General features: G+C 31.5%; 1 protein-coding gene across 1 annotated transcript in view; it reads right to left on the minus strand.

Moving 5' to 3' along the window:
* Window positions 1-21,958, minus strand: part of ADAMTS19 (ADAM metallopeptidase with thrombospondin type 1 motif 19) — a 240,139-nt gene that overhangs the window by 98,585 nt on the left and 119,596 nt on the right. Inside the window, exon 7 of the mRNA XM_025040686.1 lies at window positions 19,346-19,451. Within this exon, the coding sequence (XP_024896454.1) occupies window positions 19,346-19,451 (106 nt within the window). The remainder of the gene's footprint in view (window positions 1-19,345; window positions 19,452-21,958) is intronic.

Raw genomic sequence — 21,958 nt, forward strand, 5'->3', positions numbered from 1 at the left:
TGTGTGTGTGTGTGTGTGTGTGTGTGTGTGTGTGTCTGTCTGTCTGTCTGTCTGTCTGTCCATGTGTGTGTGCATGTGTGTGTGTGCCCTTGCTGCCACCCAATCTTCCAGACCAAAAATCTTCAGATCATAATGTATTCCTTCCTCTCCCAGACTATTTTATTTACTAAGTGTTAGGAGCAAGTCCTACCAATTCTACTTTTTAAGTACTTCTCTCAACTGTCCTCTCCTTTCAATTTCTTTTGTTACCATTAAAGAGGATTATAAAACTTTTAGTTTTGACAATTACTACGGTATTCTAACTGGGTTGTGTGCCTCTACTCTTAGCCAACATTCTCTCTTCTCCTCTCCCTTCTCTATTCTGGCATTGCCTGTTTAAAACACAGTTGGACTGCCATTCCTCTGCTCTCCTATATGGCGATTCCCAGCTCTTTAACACAGTGCATTGCCTCTTCATCTTCTTCAAGCCATTTCTTGCATTTTCTTCTCAGCAATACTGAATGATTTCCCAAACATTATGTTGTTTCTTATTCTCTTGCAGTTAATAGTTATTTAGCATTTTCTATGTGTCTGACACCATACAAAGGAATTTCTAAGTTTGAGTTAAACAATTCTATGATGCAGGAACTATTATAACATCCACTTTGCTGATGAGAAGTAACTTTCCCAAGATCATACAGTGAGAAAAGAGAAAGTAGTAACGTATGAACTGAGGTGCTGTGACTAATCATTATCCATTTAACGTCTATTAATTTCATTCCCCATCCCACTCCACCCAAGGTGCCTTTCCTTCAATGTCTGCCTGGATAACAGAATTTATCTTCAAGATGTATATAGATTACCTTCAGGAGGTTTTTGTTGTTGTTGTTTTGTTTTGTTTTGTTTTGTTTTAATAACTCCCACCTCACCTCTGTGTACTATCTCTTTTTCTCACCATAGGATCTTGTGAATTTTGTGATAGTCTTCTCTATAATGTATTACACATTTTTACTTTTGGTTTTCTCTGCAATTACTTGAGGATGGAAACTTACTCATCTCCCTAAGATTCTGGCATATTGTAATAATATTTTATAAACCATGCCCAACTGCAGGACCAATTCATCATCTGAAATCACATCTATTTCAGTAAAAATTTTATATAATCTCCTATGAATTCTCATAAAAAGGCCATTAAAATAATTGCCTGTAAGTCAGAGTTAATAATGAAGAAGAAAGAGGAAAATTCGTTTTTGTACATCCTAAGTTGGAGATGATGGTAGGAGAGCTAGGAATCTCATTTTCTCACCGTGTAATGATCTAGATGATAAATAAAAGTTTTTCATAATGAAAAGCTGTAAATAACAAGAATATCTACATTATACTTTGAAACACTGATAAAAGAATTATTATAAAAGTTGCTAAGTTTCTCAAATTAAAAAAAAAAGGCTATCAAACTACATTTTTGTTTAAATTAAAATTTTTAAATCAAAACTGTTATATTTAACATATTTGAAAAAAGAAAATTATATAGATGAAATAAATCAATTTATGAATAAGAATAATGAAGGAAAGGTTCACTATGTTTGCTAACTTTGAAGAGTATGAAAACTAAGGTCTAAATAAAACTAAAAACACATTATTGAATATCATTTTTAACTTTTAGTGTTAGAAAAATTCAGCTATATGATGAATTACATTACTCTTTCCTAGTCTAATTAATGTCTTTAAGTAGGGTTTGTATCAATACACATAACTAGAATGATTGAAAGAGAGAATAAGATGTGTGTTTTTCATGCTTTGAAGATAAAGAGGAAAAATAAAAGATACATGTAAATATGAGCCAGTTCAGTTACTAGGGGGTAGAGTGAAAAACGTTCGAGTTAGAAAAAGATTTGAATTCTGTCTCTCTTTACTTATGTGAACAGAGGCAAGTTAAATAATAACAAAGAGATAAATATGCCTCAGTTTCTTCACTTGTTTAAATATTCTCCTGACGGGTGATGAAGATTACATGAGGGTTATGTAAAATGCCTGGCACAGTGCTGGAATATAGTATAAACTCATAACTATTCTTTTTATTGGGGCAGTAAATCAGGAAATTTTATCTTATTATTCAAATTTGTCAAAAAAACCCACAAAGAGATAAACATCATTAATTTGCTGTATTTGTCGACTTCAATGAAAATTGTGGACTTAAGGAAAACCTAGTACATAATAATGGCAAGAAGCGACTTTGGATGTGAAATTAAAATAAGAAATTATAAATATAGCACAATGGATAAAGATGCCTTAACTCATTTCTAACTGTACGGTTCTGATGCCGCCCCTGCCAGCATCACTGTCTCACCTCCACCTAAGATTCTGGCCGCAACACACATCGCTGGGTGACTGTAATAACAGCAGCCACTTGCCATGTGGAGCACGCTCAACACTGCCATCTGTGGTGTGCAGTCTTTCAAACCATAAACAAATGCTATTATTTTTGAAAGGCAACTGGTCTTTTTCAGAAATAATAAAACTTCTTAAATAATATGTCCATTTGAGAGAAGAGGGACTGTTTCCAAGGTTTAGCAATTTGGACATTTTCCCAAAGTAGTGTAATGTGATTTCCCAAACTGAGGAGATTATAACTTCTCATCCAGATAATCATTTTCCTTTTGGGATCCTGGTTCTCATATAAGAAATTAGTTACAGCCATGAAGAGCTCTGGTGATTCAGGCATTGTTTACCATTAGTTAAATTTTCCTAAAGCTATTTAACTTGTAACAGAAAAGATTATCGTTAAATTGGGACGGGGTTGTTCTTTTTTTTTCCTTTTTTCTTTTTTCTTTTTTTAACCATGCAACTGGAACTATCATCAAGGGACATTACTTAGTCTTGATTCTGCAGATTTAAAATAAAATAATTAATTGTGAATCTCTTCCAGTCACTATATTAATCATTGACACTGATGATATCATTCACTCCTCACAATAAATCCCATAATGTTTCTATGATCGTGGCTTTGATTTTACAGATGAGGAAGGTGCCGAGGTTAACGGCAAAGCTGTGACTCAGCCCCAGGCAACCTGATAGCCAAGCAGAGAGACCTCTAAACCACCAAACTACAGCGCTTCAAAACTCTCCACTTATGCAAATCATTTATTGTTTTCTGAGTAATTTTAAATGTCTTCTCTCAGCAGAAATTTATCTTTACATATATAGTCCCATAACCAAGTTGCATGCATTGTATGGAAAACATTCTCAAAGTTAAGATATTAGCAGCACCTTCCTCTTACTGTGCAACAGAGCTGTATTTTAATAATCTCAGTTCAAATTCATTTTGACAAAGAGCCTTGGGCAAATAAACTCTCCACTAACATTGTACATGGTTGTCAAGTCAACTGAAAAAATATTTTTATCTTATAAAACTTCTCAACTTGTTTAAAAGTCCCTGCCAGGAAGTTTTGTGATATCCTGCAGAAAGCTGGAGAAGCATTCGGATTTGAAGATGGTCCCTTTTGATGTTTAAAGAGTTAGAGAAAAGAACATTTATGAATTCACTCACATTTTTTGGATAATTTGGAAAAGACCAGATTTGTTAACAGTAATACTTTAAAAGTAAGGTTTTTTTTGGTGCTGAATATATTAAACATCTTATCATAACATGTTATGTCCCACTAAAAGCCACATATTATACAGAAAATAATCCATTAAAAAAACAAACTATCACAATATCTAATGGAAGTGGATAATATTTCCACAAAATGACACTTAATTTCATGCAATTCAATGGCTATATCTGCTTTGATGTAACTCCATTGCTGTGTGTTTATGAAAAAAAGCTCGACATTAATACAAAATATTCTCATTACATTTTATATTTTAAATAGTTTAAATCATTTCCATTTGCACAAAACAATTAAATACATACTTCTATTGGCAAGTCAAAAGACAATGTAAAGCAAGTCAGCAACAAGGTAAAAAATTACAGGTTAAAGAAAAAGTAGAGGTACAAAAAAGATTATTTTTGACTTTGCTATGCATTATGTAACAGGTGTATCTAGCAATTCAACAAACACCTGCTGAGAACCCACTATATGCTGGGTACTTCGCTGAGCTGGGGTCAAATAAATGAATAAGGTCCAGTTCCTACCTTCAGGAAGTTTATTGTCTACTGGGGTTGGAACACTCTATCCTTTGCCTTCATGTAGCTAATAAATGCCTAGATTCTGTTAGTTCTATCTTCCTTAAAACTCTCCTGCTTATACCATCCTTTCCACTCCCGCTGCTGTCAACCAAGACAAGCGCTGATTCTCTTCTCTTCTCTTCTCTTCTGAATTGGTGTAATGTCTGCCCAACTGAACTCCTGACCCTTAACTCTTTGCCTTAATAAACCATATTTTAATTACTTTCATTTCTTATGAATACATTAATATAAAAACACTCATTTCCTAGGCAAAAGTCTTTTAATTTTTCCTGGCAAAAAAATATTACTGAAAACATGAACCAGGGGCAGAATTGGAGGGCACAAATGTCAGGTTAGTAAAAACGCAGAGTCCTGGGCCATGCCCTAACCAATTAAAGAAAATATTTAGAGATAAGGCCAGAGAAACTGCATTTTAACACATTTCCTAGATAATTCTTACTCATTCAAAATTCTGAGAACCAGTAACCTACAGGATAAAATCCAAATTTTTTATCCTGTTTTTTTTCAAATGATCTGTAACGTGACTTCAATGTAATTTTCACTAGAACAGTTCAGTCCAGCCAACCCTTCTCTGTAATCCTTTCCTACCGGAATGCTTTTCCCAGTTTATGTGCATTTACAAATACAACTCAAATTTTAAGACTTTATTCCTGTATAAGAGCCTCTTCAATAAATCTTAGCATATATTTCTCATGATCCTTAACTTCTGTGCCCTTCAAATATATAGCATAAAAGACATATCAGAACTACCTCTATTTCTGGTGAATTTTAAGTAATACATATAAATTATCACTACCTGGAATTTAAGTGTTCAGAGAACAAGAACTATAATATTTTATTTTTAATTCCTTTAATCATTTAGTTCAATACCTTATTAAATGAATGTCTACAGGTTAATAAACTGATAGAGAATCACAGAAGCAACTAAATATTCTGTAAATTTGATGGAAAGTTGAAACTAACATGGCCTCTTACTGACTTAGAGAAAGCGTAGCCTGAAAAGTCTATAAATACTCTGCTCAAGCAAGGTTGCTTGCCTTACTAGAACATACATTTGCCAAGATACGTTAGAGAAATGCAAACAGAATGCCAACTTTTCTAAGGCCATTCATTAGCTGGGTGATTTTTCCCCCCTCTTTTACCTACTCACTATGATATCTAAACCTAGAATTAGAGAGAATCTGGTGTGGGAGTGCTGCCACATCTATACTGGCTGAAGTCCCACTATTATGATCAACTTGGACAAACCCCTATTAATCTAACTGGTATCATTGTCTAAATAAAGTATCAAATACGAAATCCATGACAGTGGTCTACAAGACTTCCTGCCAATCCAGTAAGAATTTGGAAGGATACGAAATCACTTCTTGAATGAACTGAGAGAAGTACAGCCATTGCATGCTGAAAATCTTTTTTTACATTAAAGCATTCATAAAAAACATTATAATACTCCTAATTATCATAATTATTACTCATTCACTCTGTATTATGTGTCAACCATTGCGCTATGCAATTAGGGCATCACCAATCTAATAAGGAACCTTGAAAAGAAAACTTATCCAAATTTTAGAGATGAAGAAAATTAGTTCAGACAGATTGACTTGTCTAAAGTTCATTCAGTGAGTAGCTGGCATGACAAGAATTCAGGTCCAAGTCTGTGTTTCTTTAATACACTTTCTCTCTCATCTGCCCACTCTGTAGTTTCTAATCTTCATCAAGAAGGCATCTGTGTTAGAGGAAGATACTTATGACTTTTGCTATAGGAAATTCTAAAAGTACATTGTAGGGACAGGAAATTTACATGTAGCTATTATCAATTTTAGTGGGTCAAGGAGAATTATTAACAGAATAATTAATTTTCAACATTTTAAGGAGCAATGGATTTCTAGGTGTAGGTAAGAGTATATTTATATTTTATTTATTATAGCAATCCATTATCTCATGTATTTCCCATCCTAACAGTCCTAGATGATGATGTATTGTTTTTATCTTCATTTCTGATTTTCTTTTTACTGTGTCTACTCTCCCTTTAGAGTATATCCTCTGTTTCTTATAGTAGATATACCGCTGCACATCAACGCAGAATGAAAGGCAAAAATTTTATTCCCTTCTAAAAAGGACTCCTTCAACAAGGAGAGGCTAGCCAAATTTATGTTTGACAGGGTCTCTCCGGGGTCATATGCTAGCTTCTTATTGAATCAGCAGAATTTTAGATTAAATAGTCCTATTGCTAAAACTGCTGGATTTGGCCCTTCCAAGTCCATGACTTTGGGATTTGCGTGAAATAGTTGGATAGGCCTCAAATTAGACTCATCACAAATGATATGTAATTTAATTATTATATTTCTATATAGTTTACTTTAGGCAGGATTCTGAAACATCATGTACTAAAAAAAAGAAAAATATTTTGCCATATTCATATTCATATAGTCATAAAAACATATTTTCTTTTACCAGTCAAGAAAATTGCATTCTTTGACCCAAACTAATTTCTCTTCTCTACTCCTGGAACTCAATTGTCTTCTACTTCGTATCACAAGATGACTGCCCAACAGATGAGTATTTGTGCAACAAATGCTTACTCATTCATACAGCAAACATTTATGTACAACGCACTCAACACTGTTGTGGGAGAAAAAATGTATTAGCTAGTAATCCTAGAGACTGTTTAATAGAGATTGTTGTCCAGTAGGGGGTGTGTGCTTGTTTGTGCAGTGCGTCTGTGTATGTAAATATCAGAATAAATCAGTACATGTTAGAAATTAAGTGACAAGTGGTATTTACAATAAACAGAACAAGGGAGTTATAATATGAAACACATTTCCAGCTGGACTTTCAGGTCTAATTTCCCAAAAGTGATAGCATTTGTCTTGGCCATTAAAGGAGAAGTAAAATTGGAGGAGGTATAAATCAGTAGGCCTGGGAGTTGAGATTAAAAAAAAGCATTAATAAAGACATGAAGTTTGCAAAGTGTGGACTATTTGCATTCATGAAATAGAGAAGTGGATTATAAAGTTTGAAAGGTAGATTGAGACTACTCCATAAAATCATAAATCTAAGGCTAAGGAATTTGGAGTTCCTTCATTAGGTGGTAAAGAGCAATCAAGATTTCTAAACTGAAGATCAGGATCATGATTCAGGAAGTAGGATCTGACTAATGTGTGAGAAATATTAAAAAGATGAGATGTTAAGGCAAGGTGATATTGCAATAGCCCAAGTCTGGAGGAATAACAAGAGAAAATGGATAGATGAGACAGCTATCTCAGATGAAGAATGATATATAGAATTTGGCAACCGATTATGGGAAGAGCTAAGAAGAGAAAGAGATAAAGATGTTTCAGATGTCTCGACTAAAGAACTGTTATTGATGCCAATAACAGACATGCAGATGTCTGAAGAAGATGGCTTATAACCTGGCCCTGCACTTGGTTCTATCCAGGCACAATTTCCAGCAGAGTATGTAAACAAATGTCATTAATTTCAAAGGCTTATTAGTCATGGGCATATGTATTCTTGGCACTCTAGCAATACTTAAAACTTTAGCAGGCACCTCAAATATTTACTGCCTTCAAGGAGTTAACTTTGCATATTTATTGCCTTATTAGACTCTCAGTTTTGAAGAAACTCCTGAATTTCTAGCTTAGTGGAAAAGCCATATCTCCATGCCAAAGTTTAGTAATATATATTAGTCTTTTCCCCTTGGTTCAAAGAGCAAACCAAAAACCAAAAAAAATTAAGCATTTTTGATCATATAAAAAATATTGTTTTTAAAATGACATGATTTATAAGTAATTTCCTCCAATTTATGTAATTTTATCCACTCAACATTTCTATGAAGTAGGAAATCTAATTACCATGTGAAATTCTTAATCGGTGAATAAGAATTGTGTATGTTTAATGCAGTTTCTTTTAACTTATAAAAATATAGAACTCCGCTAGAGCTTTCTATTTTCTTGACACTATCGATTACAAGTATCAATTCTCATAAATGTGCTAAAGTCAAATCACAAAACTATATCGTATACTGATTTCAAGACAATTTTGTCTACAACTTTATGGCCACAGAATTATTTCAAGAATACAACATATCTTAAAAGGTCCCTTTTTATAATTAGAAAAGGAAAGTTCAGAGCTACCAGATACTAAATAGTCAAAAAATAAATACTGGTTTTTAATGTAAAACAGTAACTATTTTTAAGTTCTCATGATTATTTTTATTGGCTACATATTTTTACATAAGGGGGCTAAATTTAGCAAGCTAGAAAAAGATGAGATGTTCAACCATTCTAGTAAACAAAGCAACACAAATATGAATTAAATTATAATTTAAAATATGCTATACTCAAGCTGGCAAATGAGCTGAAACTGTATTCTAAAGCACTCCTCAATTTAAATTTGGATAAATATTACCATATGGCGTCCAATAATAGTGCACTACTTTATATTCCTCTTAAAAATGTATAAGAATATTTGTTTCCCACACGTTCCAACACTTGTCATTCACTTCACACTGTTACCAAAACATCATTTAACAACATTTATTGAGCACATATGAAAGGTGTTAGAGATACAATGTTAAATAACAACAACAATAAATAACACGCACACACAAAAACAAGATACAGCCTCTGTCTTCAGGAAGCACAATCTAATTAGATATCAAATAATCATAGAAATAATGTAAACCAGCAACTGTGAAAATATTAGAAATGAAAACTAAATAGAACCTGTAAGAGCATATATTAAGGGATTTAACTTACCGATGAGTATTTTGCTGAAGAAATGATCTAAAGAAGAGTACGAGAAAATGAGAGAAGAGGGCAGGAAGAGTTTTCTTGCCAAGGGAAATAAATGGTCCTTATAGTGGGAGTAAATATGGACTCATCTGTGTAGATTTGTGTAATCTGATAGGTGAAAGTAGAATTGCTTTGTGGTCTGAATTGGCATTCTATGAATGATGCTAAAATTATTTTATATAAGCTATGGATACATCATTATGAGTGTGTGGTTATATCCTTTGCCATTTTTCTAACAGGGCTTTAGTCATTTGTGTATCGATTTGTAAGAGCTTTTTTTATGTTAAGGAAAATATTACTTTGTCATATATGTTGCAAATACTTTCACTAATTGTAGTTTATCTTTTAATTGTACTTTTTCTTTGAGTTGATATTTAATTTTTTTAAATTAATTAATTAATTATTTTATGGTGACATTGGTTAACGAAATCCAATTAGTTTCAGCTGTACACTTTAACAGTATGGCATATATATATTTACACTGTGTGTTCATCTCCCATAGTTAGATTTCTTTCTGTCACCATATATTCGACCCCCTTTACCCTGCCTACCTCCCCTCTCCCTCCTACTCTCTAGCAACCACTAGTCTATTGTCCATGTCCATGAGTCTCTGTTTGTCCTATTCATTTATTGCTTTTAGGTTTATATCCCACATATAAGTGATATCATGTGATTTTCCATTTTTTTTTTGGTCTGGTTTATTTCGCTTAGCATGATTATCTTGAGGTCCATCCATGTTGGATATTTAATTTCAAGTCACTAATTTTATGTGACTTGCCCTTAAATATTTGTAGATTTCATATTTGGAATCATAGACTTTCCCTATTAAAAAACTAAAAAAAAGGAAAAAAGCTGACAAAACAAAACAAAATAATCTCAAAAGACAGAATCATTTTTGGTGTGCTCTGATGTAATGTCTAAGGTTCAGAATCAGGTTCCTATTATTTTGTTACCAAACAATTAATTTTCTTCCACCAAGTGTAGCTTTTAGTATATGCTACATTTCCACATCATTTCCTGCTTACAAAGGGAATTCTCTTTACTCTCTCTTCCTTTGACTTGTCTGCCTATCAGCAGCACAAACTGCTTTATCGACTATGAAGTATATTAATATATGATACATTCACTCATCCTCCCCTCTGTTCTTTTAACAAGAAATTTTTTCTGTTGATTTTTCCACATGGACTCTATAATCAGTATGTCTAATAAAAAAAAAAAGGAAAGAAAAAAATTCTATTGGCATTTTTGGGCAGATCACATTACATTTATATATAGATAATTGTCATTTTATAATTTTGACTGTTCCTATTCCAAACCAGGAAATGTCTTTCCATTTATTTAAACCACTTTTATGACCCTCTGTGTGGTTATAAATTCTTCTTTTTATAAGTCTTGTACATTCCTTTGTAAGTATATTCCTAGATATTTTATCTTTTAAATTTTTATTTTATTTAATTTGTTGCTATCATCAATATACAGATTTTTCTCTTTCTTAATAGTTTGCAAGTGGTGGTTGTTTATGCATTGGAAAGCAAAAATTTTTATATAGTTTCGTAACAGGCCAATAAAAATTCTTTTATTGTTATAATAGGTTTTTTTGAGATTGTCTTCAGTTTTCCAATTACACAAATAATATTCATTTTGCCGCTCTTTTCTAGGTTGATTTTCATTTAAAATTATAGAATATTTTCATAAAAACAAATACATGCTATGTGTTTACACATAACATATATGCATATGTGTCTGTATGTGTATTATATAGTCTAATATAACAAATATTAAAGGAAACATCACACAAATAAGAAATTCGAACAAGACCAATTCTAAGATCCGTGTCAATTTTATAAGATCTCATGCCTCTGCCTTCAAAAAGAAGGCATTCAAAAATTCAGAAATCATTTCAACCCTAAAGTCCTAAAGACAGTCTCATATATTTTCTCTTAAGAGTCTTATCTGTGATCTATCAGTCTTTATCTAAAATTGATTTTTAGAAACAAATGATGAAGGTACTTAATTTCATTTTTATACATGTGGAAAACCAAATGAACCATCACATTTTTCTGAATAGTTAACTTTCTCTACTGATCTGCAATGATACCATGGTCAGACATCAGGTTCTCATGTAGGCATGGGCCCGTTGGTGACCCCATATTTTATTCTTTTGGTCTAACTGTCTATATCTGTATAAATGTCAAAATGTCTTAGTTACTCTAGTTTTAAATCAGTCTTGATTTCTGTTAGAGCAATATTCTCACATTACTCTCCTCCTCGTCTTCTTCTGTCTTTGCCTCCACCTTCATCTATTCCTTTTCCATAAATATTTTGGCCATTTTTGGCAATTTGCATTTATATATAAATTTACGAAATACTTTGCCTACTTCTATAAGAGAAGTTGTGATGGTACATTCATTAGAATTTCTATGAATCTCTAAATCACTTATAGCAGAATTGACATCTGTAAGATATTACATCTATTCACAAACATGGTATATTTTCATTGATAAAGGTTTAATTTAATCAATTTTAATAGGGGTATATACTTTCCTATATTTTGTTGGACTTATTCCAATAAATATAGTACTGTGTGTTTTCTATTGCTACAGTAAAAAATATCATTATTAAAAATATTTTATATTTTTGTGTTGACATTTGATTTTTGTATATTTGTCTTATATCTAATAATCTTACTAAACTCATCAATTAATTCCATATTTTATTTGTACAGTCTATCATATTTTTAATATCATTTGCAAATTAAAATAGCTTTGTTTCTTCCATTCTCCTCCCTACACCTTTTATTTAATTTTCCACCATACTTCACTTGTTTATATTCCCAGTATACATATAGAAGCAGGTGTGGTGAGACCTTTGTTTTTTTCTTAATTTTGTAGAAGATGTTTCTAATATTTCACCATGAACAATGATGCTTCCCATTGGTTTTGGTAAATATACATGAGTGTATTTTTTTGGGGGGGGTGGATTTTTTTGTATCTACTGAGGTAGTTTTTATCTTTAATGTTAATGTAAGGGTTAAGATTTTTAAATGATAAATGACCTTTGCTATATGGATAGAAGTCCAACTCTATTCCTTTGTATTACCTTTGTTTAGACATTGCTGCTTTATTTTGAGAATGTTACCTTGTCATTTCTGTATCATTCTCAGATAAAAACGACTGCAACTTTCCTCCTTGTAATTGTGCTTTTTTGATTTTTATATCACATTAATACTAGCCTAAAATGATAAGTTGGAAACTGTTCCTTCATTTTTTTAGAAAAATTAGATTAATATCATCTAACCTATACCTATGTCTGAAACTGGTGTTTTCTTGGGGAAGATTTTTCTTTGGGCTGATTCAATTTCTTTAAATAGTTATAGATCTTTATGATCTTCTTATGTTTTCTTAGAATTTTTCAATTTCATCTGTTTTTAATTTTTTGCCATGAAAGTATTCAGTTTACTAGTATATTTTCAATATCTTTGGCATCTATGTTATGTCTCCTTTTCTTGTTTCTAATACTGTTGAATTGTGTCTTTTTTCTTGATCAATCTTATATTTGTCAATCTTAGTCGTATTTTAATAGATCTAATTTTGACTTTGTTGTTCATTTTTATTGCATTTTTCCATTCTATTATTTCCTAGTCTTTATGATTTCTTCCTTCTAATTGCTTTTACTTTACTATTATTTTGATAATTTCTTAATTTGAAACCTTAAGTCATTAATTTCCTCATTTAATTTTTATATATATATTTAAAGCTAATCTTTTCCCTCTATCTGATGCTTTATCTGCATGCTACAAACTTGCTAAATAGTATGTTTGTTATTGTTTAAACCTGAGAATATTCTAGTTTCCCTAATGATTTTTTCTTTGACCTCTGTGTTTTTCAAAAGTATGCTTATAATTCTAAATGTATATATTTCTCTAATAAATTTTCATTGATGTTCATGCACAAGAATATTTTACTATAATTACTATATTAAAGCATTCACTTATTTAATCCATATTTATTGAATGCCTGCTATGTACTGAGCATTATCAAATACATTAGAAATCCTATGATAATCAAATATAGACATGGTTCCTTACCTCTTGGGGCTTACAGCCTGTGGGTTATATTTCTAATAGATGAATAATGTACATTTATAAAGTAACGGTGCTATTAAGTATTTAATACAGAGATTGACCTATAGAGAGTACATCCTGTAGGAAGTGGTTATTGATACGACATATGAATTATAATCAGCAGTAGATAATTGCTCAAAGATAGAAAGTAAGTATTTTAGACAGAGGGAGTGGCATGTGACGAAGTCTTGCAGTGTGAAGAGCCATGGTACATTAGAAACACTGTAAAAACTCTCATGCTGAGAATGAGAGGAAACACAGTCTAAAATATGAACAAAGAAGTAAGAAGGAGCAAATAATACAGAGCAGCCCAGAAGTAAGCTGAGTAAAGTTCAGTTAGAAGGACTCTTCAGCACTTCTGGCATAGCACAATAATTAATAACGTGGACTTTAGAGTTGGACAGATTTGACTTTGAACATCCACTCAGGTACTTATTAGCTGTGTGAGCTTTGGCAATCATCATCTCTAAAATAAAGCTAATATTCTTGCCTTCCTTCTTCGGGTGGGAACAGAAGTCTTTGGCCTCAATGTGCTAAGCCGGTGCAAAGTTTCACTGTCCAACAAATGTCCAGATTTAGCAAGGTCAGAAAAATACTCACAGGATTAAGTTATTAACAATTAAAAACTATTATTTCCTTGATAATTTACATATTTTATAATATGTAAGACCTGGAACTAAATTTTAGTAAAACCTTACCCAATATTAAAGTAGTTTTATATATTCTGGTTGGAATTCACAAAGAGGATTGAAGAAAAAAAGAATGCTATATGTATAATACATATAATAAATATATAACAAAAATATCAATATATACCATATATAGAAATATAGGTGTATAAAAATATAAATATATATTATATATAGATATATAGGTGTATATTTAGATTTACATAATAAAACAATCTAAAACACCACCAATTACTTGTACAAAAGAACAACTTTTATTATTTGCAATGGACTGCATCCAGAATTTTGTTTTTGTTTTTTTTGGTTGTTCTCTTCAAAGTATTTCACAAATATATGAGGACAGAGATGTATGATTCACCTTTCAGGCTAAAATAAAAAGAATGTTCTCTAGCAACTCAAAGGAGACTTCATAGGCAACACTGACTTAGAGTTAAAAAGTGTTATGTGACAGGTCTACTCTATCCCTGTGGCCGGGATGCCAGTAGGTAAACTTTTTTTTGCAGATTTTGCAGATAAGTAGCTGGCACTAGAATGTAAATCAACTATATCACTAAGCACACAACTTAGTTCAGCTACCTTTTTTTTTTCCATTTCAATTTTTCAATGACGCAAGAAATGTACTATATATATTCTGGCATTGCTCCTTATCTCATCACAGATGACATTTTGAATAGTAAGGTCATTTATTGAGCAGTCAATGAGAACATCAAGTTTAATAGAGAGAACTTTACTATATATACTAAAGTAGATTCTAGATGGCTTTCCAGTGTTAAGTGGTGAAAGAGAGAGAGAGAGAGAGGGAGAGAGGGAGGGAAGGAGAAGAGAATAAAATATAAAACAACTGGATGAAAATGTGTTTCCCTAATTTTAGAATAAGGAAGCATTTTTAACTGCAAAAGCTGTAGAAGAAATAAAAAAAGAAAATATGAGATTTGACTACCAAAAATATCTGCAGGTCAAAAACATTAAAAACTAAGATTTCATTAACTAAAACAATATATTCAATACATTTGATCAAAAAAGTATGCCCTTAATATCAAAAGAATCCCTGAAAAATTAATCTCTGTTAGCTTGTTTCCTCCTCCTGTAAAAAGACAATAATAACAACACTTAGCTCAAGATTCTTGTGAGACTGGATTGGACATGAATACACAGTATCTGGTGCAATGCCTGCTGATAAAAGAAGACATTACTTTTGCTAGATAGTTTTAGCAACCTAATAAAAATATATTTTAAGACTTTAAAAATATTGTGTAATTGTGCAGTAAAGAGTTAACTCCACAAGTTTAGGTGGTCTGGTTCCTGCCCAGCTCCTGAGAAGCCACCTCTAGGCCACTGGAATCTCCTGCCTAATGAGAGTATATTTGTTTACCTGGTGGTCCTGGGGCATGTCAGCTAGTTGATATCAACAATGTGATTTGCAGTGGGGGAACTTGCGCCAGCTTGATCTCTGAAGGGGCTGGAGAATGAAGGTCAGTCATGCCTACAGGACCAAACTCCAGTAAAAACCCTGGATACCGAGGCTGAGGTTAGCTTTTCTGGTAGGCAAAACTCTGTGTTTTCACACATTATTGTTGAGACAATTAAGCAGCGTCTGCACAGCTCCAGTGGGGAGGACAAGTGGAAGCTTGTGTCAGGTGTCTCCTGGACCCTCTCCTCTGTGCCTTTTAATCTATATCCTTTCACTGTAATAAACTGTCATTGTGAGTAAAACAGCTTTGCCGAGTTTTGTGAGTCCTTTAGTGAATCACTGAACCTGAGGTTGATCTTAGGGATACTCTCTCCACCCACCATTAATATATTAATAATAAATTATGGCTTGAAATCAAAGTAAAATCTCTTACTTCAATAAACTGTTATTTATAAAGCTCATATAAAATATATAAAATGTAGTGAATATGTATATATATACATACTCAACAAACCCTGTCAAATTCATGAATAATTACTTGATATTTTTATTTATTAAAATAAAGTTTTAGCCTTTGTCACAATAAATTATAAAGATCTCATTTGTATTTCATAAGTATAGAAATACTCAATGTCAATAAAAATTTCATTCTTGTAATATTTTGCTTATAAGAAAAATAATCACTCCCCTGACATATTGTTTAAAAAGAAAAATAATTTTGAAAGGGAAATATAAAATGTTGGTATAAATCATTTTCCCTTTCTTGCTATGGATTCTAACTTTATGTATATAATGACATATAAGATTTTTTAAATTGGTAATTTCCCAAAGGAAAAATTCAATATATTTTTGCTGATATTATTTAAGATCCCTTTGTAATAGTAAAAGAAAGGGATTTTTGTTTTGTTTTTGTTTTGTTTTTGGTCATTCTCTTCAATTACTTAAATTCTCACCTTGAGTCATTTTTTATTACTTGGCGCATACTGATTTTTCCAGTTATATGTGGTGTTGCTCTGGAAATTTCTAGAAATCCATCAAAGCAACAAACATAAGAACACTCATCCCAAATCAGTTTAGAAACATTTCATGTATGATTATAAAGTTATTCTTGAATTGACAAATTTAAATAGAATCATTCCACCTCTCTAAAATTGTGGGTTACAGAATTATATGATCCATTTTCTGCCTATTTTAACAACTATCTGGGAAGAAGTTATAACCAAAAAAAAAAAAAAGAGAGGAGAGCGAGAGAGAGGAAGATGAAGAAAAAGAAAAAGAGAATGAAATCCAAAAAGAAAAAAACAATAAGAATTTAATAGTTTTACTTAAATGGCTGACTCTTAATTATACTTCTAATTAAAAGAGCTCTCATTGATGTGTGTGTGTGTGTGTGCGCATAGGATCCATAGGTATAATTATCAAATATCTATAAAAACTTTCCTTATTTCAGAGGCTATGTATATATGTCCATTTAGAAAATTTCCTCTTCCTACATTTCTCTTTCATTGTGCTTTTATCTTACACTGGATGATGATGACCTAATTTATAAAGATAAGCTCCCTCTTGTTTGTTTGTTTTTTATAAAAACACTATTATCCTCACTGCTAGTGTCTCCCACTCTCTAGCATCAAAAAAACACTAACCTCTACTTTTAAGACAAATATTGCTTACTAGAAGGGAGAACTTTTAGCAACTAAGTAGTTCAACATATATCACATGTGCTGGTCTTAATACATCAAGCATTACACATACCTTTGGCACATCTATATTGATTTTGGGTACAGTTCTATAAGTCAAATTAAATATTATTTTACTACCATTTTAGCCATTCCAACCCAAGTTCCTGGTTATAAACCAATGTTTCTACTACATAAAGCTCAAGTAGCCTTTCCTTAAATCACACCATTTCGTTTTTTAAGTAGTCGTAGGTTCTTCACCAAGCCTTTACATGTTGACAAAGTAACATGTATTGTGGTTGGTTCATTTAATTAGTGCTTTTCCTACATTTTAGAATACAACAAGATTGAAGAAAGTAATTTTACTTACCTGTTTTTAAAAAGTAAAATAACTTTTTAAAGTGAACCCTCTGCTATTCAAGATACTTAAAGTTATTTAATGTCGTTGTCATAAAAAAATATTCAGATTGCTTGTATATCAAGTTGTTAATGCCTAGCTAAAGAGTGAAAATTATTATTATTCAGAAACTAACATTTAATTTATAAGACATATTTATGACTGATTTGCATTTATTGTCTTGAAATTTACCAGTAATAACTTTTTCTTGGCTTTAAACATTATTCTCAACATTTTTCATTCAAATGATGCAATTAAACTAAAATATCTTTAAATTATAAAAATCGTATTGGAATTAAGATTCTAAACCCCATCATTTCTGTGGTGCAATTTTGAATGAGGTTGCATTGTATATTTTCTCTAAAGAATAATGACTTTAAAGTGTATTTATCTTTGTTTCTCAGTTTCTTTTTTGAATAACAAACTTGTATTCTAGAGCACTCGACTGAAGACTCAAAGCCTGCGTGGGAGAAAATGAAAGTATATCTACACATTGAAAAAGTAACATGAAAAATCAATTACTGTTGATAATGTCCTATTTCTTGGATAGGTTTTGGGTACATGGGTATATTCAATTTTTTATTAACTCATTGATCATTTTCCTATACTTTAGTTTACTTAAATATAAAGGATTTTTTAAAAATCAAACTATTATGTCCTATATTAATTACCTTTGAAGCTTTCTTATACCAATCAAATTTCACTGCCAACTTAATTTTACTCAATTGTCTACAGAAGCCAGGCATATAATGAAAGTAAAGTGAGCTGAGTGTGTGATAACTAGAAAACTGTAGCCTGAGATAAGCTGGGAAAGATGAGTCCAGTCCACAGGGTACAGACGCTACTCAGCTCCAAAGAATGGTTGTCATATGGGACTGTGAGTCTAGTGTTGCCAGGTCTGGAAATTTGAATTTTTATGTCAAATTTATACTTTTTAATATTGGCAATTGATTCAATTTTTAAAACAATGTCAGCCAAACTAAATATGTCTTTGACCAAAGAAGCTTCCATAAAGATCACCTCCCTGAGAAGGACCTCACTAAACCTGAGTCCAATTAAAATGCTTTTCATTTGTATTGCTGATACTGCTACCTCTCAGGGAAGCCTACAGTCAACATTAAGTCTGATTCCCTAACCCACACTATTTCTGCTATATGATATTGCCTGCAAATATGTGCATAGTCCTCAGGTAATTTGAATCCCAAACCAACCTCATTACACAGGTATAATCCCCAATTTACTGATGAGGGATCTACGGCCTAAAAGTAGCAGATAACTTAATGAATAAAATCAAAATAGTAGGACCTGAGTTAGATGACTTGAGTCCAAACCCTTCTTCCAATACTTATTATTTTTATAACTTTGGAAGGGTAAATTAACTTCTCTATACTTCAGTTTTCTCCCCTGTAAGATGAGTTCTCGAATAATGGTATCTCACAAGAATGTTGTGAGGATATATAAAGCATGCAGAAAGGTGCCTGGCACATAGTAAGTGCTATACAAGTGTTGCTATTACTAATTATTAATGCTATTATTATTATCTGTAAAATGAGATCCTTGCTTTTTGTAAGTTTTAAATAAACCAATCTACACAAAGTGCTTAGATTGTGCCTGAGACATAATTAATGTTCATAATAAATTAACTGTGTGTTCAGTTTCTCTTTCAAATCCATTACTCCTAAACCATGCAGATTAATTGCTTTATTCTACATCGGGTAATAACAAACATAGGCTGAAAGTAATTTCACTTGACAAAGTATTTTCTTTGGATGTTTAAATAATACATAGTTTCGTCATGATTATTGCAATGTTTATCTCACTTGAAAATGTGTAGTGAAATCACTCATGTACCATGTGATTATTGTCCTGGTGAGGATTTTAATAATGCAATAAAATGTTATTCAAAATATCAGGAATGGTTACAACATTCAGAAGATACTCTTTAAATTTAGATGATCTTCTCTACTTCCTCTTATTTCTCTAATTTTTCAAAAACTTGAGCCCAAATTAAAAAATCAAAAGATATGCAAGTAATTCAATAACTCAAATTACATATTTATATGCATAGCCAGAATTTTTACTTACTTGTGACCCATTTCATGAGCAATTGTAAATGCCAGATTCAGGCCATTGTCTTCAGCAATAATACATTTTCTCTTTTCACTACACATTCCACTCAAGTAAGCTATACCTAGAAAACACAAACACTAATTATCATATGTCAGAATTAAAATGCATATATTTACGTTAGGTATTAATAGAGGAAACAAAAAATGAAGAAACAAAAAAATGTCAATGTTAAAATATGATATCTAGCCATTACAAATGGAATTTTAGGAGAAAATACATATATATAAGTCACTCAATAAATTGTTAATATTCTTATCAATTTCATATTTTAGATTAAATGATTTTATCAATTATCCAATTCTCAAAAGGCACACTGTAAGAATACATTTTATAAATATCGCTTTTCATTGTCATTTAAGATAAATGGATAATTGTAGCTTAGAAGTATAAATAAAAAAGCAATGATTATGTTAAATACTTTTCAATTCTTGTGAAGAACCTAGTTTCAAAGAAATACCCTAAAATAAAATAAATTACATTCAGGACACTCTTGAACTTACACTTATATTTTGAGTTAATGAAATTTTGAAATTTGATTTTGTCAAACAGCCATTTTAACTAATAAGACATAAAAACTATCTGTGATATATAGAAAATTGAAAATGTTTCCTCTGAAAGTTTCTTGGGTAATAAGATGGTCTGACTGCAAAGTATATATACTGAAATATTATTTAAGATAAAACTTCCAGCAAGATATTTGGTCTTTTGGTTGAAATTATCAATAAAGATGATATCTGAAATCATTGTCAGTCTTTAGTTAAAGATTTATGTACTATTTGCCAATTAAGATAAATCTTTGAATAAATACCATTTAACACAAGAAATCGTAATCTTCTAACTGTGTTTTAATTCATTTTCTAATAACAAAAGTTACTAAAATCACATCTAGGATTTATTGAATTCACTGTTTTTTCTCTAATTCTCATATCTTTATAAACTACATTTAATCTTATTTTATGAATATATTAAGGCCTAGACAGGCAAAATGATTTACCAAAGATCATATCACTACTAAATATAATAGAATGGTGGCGGGGGTGGGGAGGAGGCAGGACTGAACCCAACTTTGAGATCCTATACAAGGCAATGTTTATTTTGCTTCTGATAACAATTTAGTGCAGAGTTGCTAGTTAGCTGACTGCTTGTGAGTTTTCTCCTCTTTCCAGAAACTTAAAAAATAATGGTAAGGAATAATTAAATTCAAATAAAAGAATAAATCATCTTTCCTGTGTTTGGGAAAGATAGAAGATCCACGAAGGTATATGAATTAAGAAAAGCCACAGTCAAAATGACAGGAGAGAAAGATTTTATGAGTGTGGTAGAACCCCAGAGAGTCTCAAGACTGAGGCACACAGAGTTTGAGACATTGCTGGAGCACTGAAAATGAAGATTAGTTGAAAGTATATGTGAAATCCCCAACTATTCATTCAAATTTTGGTGGAGAATGTCAAGGCCTGGTATTCACTGGCCTATCGGGAAAATAAGATATATTCTTTAAATAAAATGTAATATAAACATTATTTTTAAAATATAATTACAGGAAGAAACTGCTAAGAGATGAACTATACACATCGATGTTATTTTCTCTGCATATTTAGAAACCAAGATTTTATAGAACTTAAATCTACATAGATAAAATGACTTCTCTGTGATTGGATATGTGGATGGATGAATAATGGATGAATAGACAAATGATAAGCCCTACTACTTCATTTGGCTTATTAAGGCAATTAAAATGAAATCAGGGTTAAATCTATCAAGTATGAAAAAAGGTGAAGGTAGAGATAAAAAAAAGAGGGGGTTGGGGAAGGGAGAAGAGGAAGAGGAGAAAAACATTCCTTTGACCACTATTTTCTCTATTCTTTATCTAGTTTCATTAAACAACAAATGAAATAAAAATAATAAAACTTTTAAAATTCTTAAAAATAATGTGAATTTTAAGAGAGATAAGTCAGATACTTATTAATAGAACAAAAATGGAAAATAAAGATTTGGGAGCTAATCGAACTTGTGTCATAATTGAAGAAAAGAAGGAAGGAGGAAGGAAAGGAAGATGTAAGAGAAGTTTCTTTTATAAACAGAGTATTAAAATTCTCTTAAGCATTTAAAAAATATTAAAGATATAATTTTAGATTAAATTTTCCACAAAAATACTAAATTAAGCTCTACTATAATAGGCATGCCAATGACCACTCTTCAGGACAAAATTTCCCTCAGAATGCCTACATATTTTACCACTTTCTTCACCACAACTAAAATAATCCCATCACCATATACGGATTTAAAACGCAGTTATTGCGGCTTGTCATCATTTCATATATCTCTTTGCTCCATGGACCAGTACATATCAAATTTACTCTCTTTAATAAGCTTTACATTTCTTCTCCTGTATCCCTTTAAATATATTGCCCCCAAATAAAAATAGTATTGTCACTTGTTTCCAACTCTTATCTCTTCTATATTATTCTTTCTCTTCTATATTTTTTTTTTCTATATTTTTCCGTAATTTTACGACATTGGCTAGGATTTCCAACATGCTGTCGAAATGTCTGGATGGTACTGAACTCC

This window comes from Pteropus alecto, unplaced genomic scaffold (genome assembly GCF_000325575.1).
Source record: "Pteropus alecto unplaced genomic scaffold, ASM32557v1 scaffold78, whole genome shotgun sequence".
NCBI classification, from domain to species: Eukaryota; Metazoa; Chordata; class Mammalia; order Chiroptera; family Pteropodidae; genus Pteropus; species Pteropus alecto.